The sequence below is a fragment of the Corvus brachyrhynchos genome, unplaced genomic scaffold (genome assembly GCF_000691975.1).
Source record: "Corvus brachyrhynchos isolate BGI_N302 unplaced genomic scaffold, ASM69197v1 scaffold63, whole genome shotgun sequence".
In the NCBI taxonomy this organism is placed as follows: domain Eukaryota; kingdom Metazoa; phylum Chordata; class Aves; order Passeriformes; family Corvidae; genus Corvus; species Corvus brachyrhynchos.
The window spans coordinates 272,663-276,579 of NW_008237227.1; the positions used below are offsets into that span (position 1 = coordinate 272,663).

General features: G+C 60.3%; 1 protein-coding gene across 1 annotated transcript; it reads left to right on the forward strand.

Moving 5' to 3' along the window:
- Positions 1-6: 6 nt before the first annotated feature.
- On the forward strand, positions 7-2,112 carry PROCR (protein C receptor). Its single transcript, XM_008630043.2, has 3 exons — positions 7-236; positions 1,037-1,321; positions 1,403-2,112. Exons 1-3 carry the CDS (start codon positions 17-19, stop codon positions 1,513-1,515), a joined length of 618 nt encoding a protein of 205 aa, XP_008628265.2. The 5' UTR covers positions 7-16; the 3' UTR covers positions 1,516-2,112.
- Positions 2,113-3,917: the final 1,805 nt, after the last annotated feature.

Consider the following 3,917-nt stretch of genomic DNA (forward strand, 5'->3'; position numbering starts at 1 on the left):
CCCGCTCGCCTTCACCATGCTCCAGCTGACCCGCGTGTACAGGGGCAATGCCATGTTCCGGGGGAACGCCAGCCTGAACGGGGAGCTCAGCCACCTCCTGGACGAGCAGAATGTCACCCAGGTGCTCCCGCTGGAGCCTCCGGACGCCTGGGCCCGGCGGCGGAACGACGTGATCACCTACCTGAGGAACTTCAGGCAGCTGGTGAAGCTTTTCCACATGGAGAGACCGACCAACTGTGAGTGGTACCCGGGGGACAGGGGCGGGCCCCCGGGGAAGGGGAGCCTCTCCCGCGCTGCCGGGGCACGGGGGTGGCTCTCCAGGGACAGATGGGCGAAGGGATGGGCACATGGGCATGTGCAAAACCACTCTGTGGGCAAAGGGAGCCCTTCTGTGGAGCCGGGAATTTCTTACCCTGGGAACGGGATGATGCTCAACCTGTTGCTGCTCCTCAGGAAAAGGGCTGGGGAGGAACCCTGTCTGCTCCCTGCCTGTATCCCACCCGCACCCTGCCTGCTCCCTGCCTGCGCTCTGCCTGCATCCCACCTGGACCCCACTTGCACTCTGCCTGCATCCTGCTCACTTTCTGGCTGCTCCCTGCCTGCAGCCAGCAGCTTGTGGGAGCTGTGGGACGCTGCTGGCGATGGCTTCGTGCTCCTGCCTGCTCCGCTCCATTAACCCTGTCACCTCTGCTGCTCCTGCCCGGGCTTTCCTTTTCCTTTTCCTTTTCCTTTTCCTTTTCCTTTTCCTTTTCCTTTTCCTTTTCCTTTTCCTTTTCCTTTTCCTTTTCCTTTTCCTTTTCCTTTTCCTTTCCCTTTCCTTTCACCGGTTTTGCCCCGGCCCCACATTCCTGTACCCTTGGGGAGCCCGGTGTCACCGCGGGGTCTCTGGCATGACCCACCCCACCCCTGCCGGTGTCCCTGTGCTCCATCCGCAAGAGCCACGAGCAGCTCTGTGCCCAAACCCTCCCTCTCTGTAAAACCGGAGCTGTGCTGTGCGGAGATAAGGGAGGGAAAATAATCCCAGCCTCTGGAAAAGTCACTGCCATGACCAAACCGAGGAGAAGCAAAGCTGCGGGAGGGGTGGGGGGGTTCTTCCCCAACGGCACAGCCCAGAGCTTCTACGAGGTGACCCTCAACAGGACGGCGTTCCTCAGCTTCCACGTCCCCAACGCCACCTGGGAGCGGCGCTGGCCCGGCGAGCTCCCGGTGGCCGCCTTTGCCCAGGCACAGCTGATGAAATACCCCATAACCACCCAGGACCTGCAGTATTTCCTCAACACCACCTGTGTCAGCATCCTGCAGGCTCAGAGCGCCAGGACAGGTCCGTGGTGGGGCCGGGGTGGGGGACAGGGACGCGGTGGCGTGGCCCAGTCGTCACCTGCGTCCCTCTCGCCTCTTGCAGGAAAAGTCAGCGGCCGATCGCGCGCTCCGCTGGTGCTGGGGCTGATCCTGGGGAGCCTCGCCCTGCTGGGCATGGCCCTGGGCATCTTCCTGTGCACAGGAGGGAGCTGCTAGCGTGGGCAGCTGGCCCATGTCACCCCATGGACAGAGGGGACGGACCCGTCATCTTCCTGTGCATCCATCAGCACCCTGCGGAGGCGGGGGACAGACCCATCATCTCCCCGTGGAGTCAGGGGATGGATCCATCATCTTCCCAAGGATCCAGCAACTCTCCGTGGATCCACCATCACCCTGGGGAGGCAGGGCCTGGATCCATCATTCCTGCATAGAGACAGAGGATGGATCCATCATCCCCCCGTGGAGACAGGGACCAAGGCCATCCCTCCCGAGGGATCCACGTTCCCAGTGCCACAGGCTTTGCTCCCCAAGGACACCAGTGGCTTCCCAGTCCTGTCCCAGCTGCACTGACCCCTCCAGCAGCCCCCAGACCTGTGGACGGTCCCCACGCCGGGCAATGCACTGAGACCACACAGAAACACTGGGCATGGATGGAAAAATGGTGGGGAGGGACGTGGGGGGGAAAAGCAGCAGGAGAAACAGCCATGGAATGGTTAAAAGGATGCTGTTAAACCCTCATTTATCCCTGTTCCAGTGGGGATGGAGGGAGGATGTCACACCTTGTGTAATAAAACCACCCATCAGCTCCCCCCACACCTCTGGCTGCTCTCATTCCCCTCGGCAGCACCGATGTGGGGCTGTGGATCCATCCTGGATCACGGCTGCTGGTGCTGGGTGGGCTCGTTGGTGTTGCCAGCCCCTGTGCCAGACCTTGGGTTGTGTGCTAAGTTTTCCAGGCCTCTGGAAAGACACTGGTGATGTTTTCAGGAGGGTTTTGCACCTCCTGAGCTCACTCCAACCTTCTCCCAGCTTTGCTTTGGCTCAGTTAAGTCATTTTCCCAACATTTTTCATTTCCTCGCTTGGTGTGAGACGCTGAGGTCAAGCACACACAGCTGTGAGGGGACAGTTTCGCTTTTCCACAGTCCAAATCGGAGCTAAAAACTCTTTGACTGTTTAAACTTTGATTGCATTGATAGAAACTCTTGGCCACGTTTCCCTCTCACCCAGAAGGGCATTTTGAGCTCTCCTGCTCATCTCCACTCCTGTGGCGGCAGGAAGGGCTGGGGATGAGCCAGGAGCTGGCGGGGGACAGCACAGGAGAGAGGTTTTCCTGGATTAGCTTCCAGCTCTTTCTAAACACCCTGCGAGCAAGACAGGGTGGGATGAGGGAAGATGGGAAAAGAGACGAGGCTCAAAAGGGATGGGAAGATGACCTTAGGGGTTGTCCTCTTGGAGGGATGGAGGAGGAGGTCTCCAAAGCCCACATCTCATCACCCTGGCCCCCAGCCACCCCCGGGCTCCTGGGGCAGGGGCCGGGGCGCTCCCCACCCTTGGCGGGCTCCGAGAGGCCGGAGAATCCAAAACAACACGGATGAGGCACGGGAACGTCATCGCTCGGCCCTCGAAGCAGCGCCCTTGGCAGGAGCTGTGCTGTGGGCCGAGCGCTCCGTGTCCCTGCTGCCAGCACCCAGGGACACCAGGGCAGTGCTGGGGACACCAGGGCAGTGCTGAAGGCACCACAAAGGGATTCAATCCCTTCCAGCCAGGAGAAACCGCTGCATTCCCGGCTCTGCTTTGGCTCCCACGTGCTGCATTTGCTCCCCACAAAGGGATTCAATCCCTTCCAGCTGGGAGAAACCGCTGCATTCCCGGCTCTGCTTTGGCTTTCGGACTTGGGGCATCTCTGCTACCTGCAGATGTTGCACCGTGGTCCCCAAGACCTGGAGTGATTCCCATTGCTAGTCCCCCTTCCCTGGGGTGCAGCCCCTTGCTCCGGCTGGGATGGGTGAGCGTGGATGCTGTGGGATCCCCAAGGCCGCGATGGAGCGGGGATGGCACCCAGGACAGAGCCAGGCGGGAGACACTGGGGGGAGGCCTGGAACAGCGGAGCTTGTTTTGCTTTTTGCTGCAGAAATGTGTCATCTTTTGGACAGAGGAGCAAGTCTGAGCTTCTCCACCTCAAGCAGCTCTGGAAAAGCCCTTTTCCTGCCCTCAAGCCCCCCTGTGTCTGGAGAACGCTCCAGAACGGAGCTGACTCTGCTGCTGCTCTCGAGTTTCCACGAGGAGCTGGGGCAGTGAGGATCTCCCAGAAGTGCAGGACCCCGAGGAACAGCCTCATCTCCATCGGTGTCCATAGGCAACACCCCCAAACCTGGCACCTCCATCCCAAGGCACATCCCTGGCAGTGACCGACTCTGACCTGGATGTGCTGGCCAACAGCAGAGGGGTTCTGGTGGCAACATCCACCTCCAGCACGTCGTAGCCTCAAAATTTCTCTTCCTCATCCCAAACATCACCATTTGTTGCCCCAACATTTCCCTTCCTCACCCCAAAATCCTCAAGTGCCTCATGGCGGGGCCACCGAGGCCTGGCTGTGTGTGGCAGGTGGGGACATGGG

Coding starts and splice junctions, on each gene's coding strand:
- PROCR (XM_008630043.2), top strand. CDS start 17: ATGCTCCAGCTGACCCGCGTGTACAGGGGCAATGCCATGTTCCGGGGG. Junction 237..1,036: donor CATGGAGAGACCGACCAACT/GTGAGTGGTACC, acceptor CCTCTGGAAAAG/TCACTGCCATGACCAAACCG. Junction 1,322..1,402: donor GGCTCAGAGCGCCAGGACAG/GTCCGTGGTGGG, acceptor CGCCTCTTGCAG/GAAAAGTCAGCGGCCGATCG.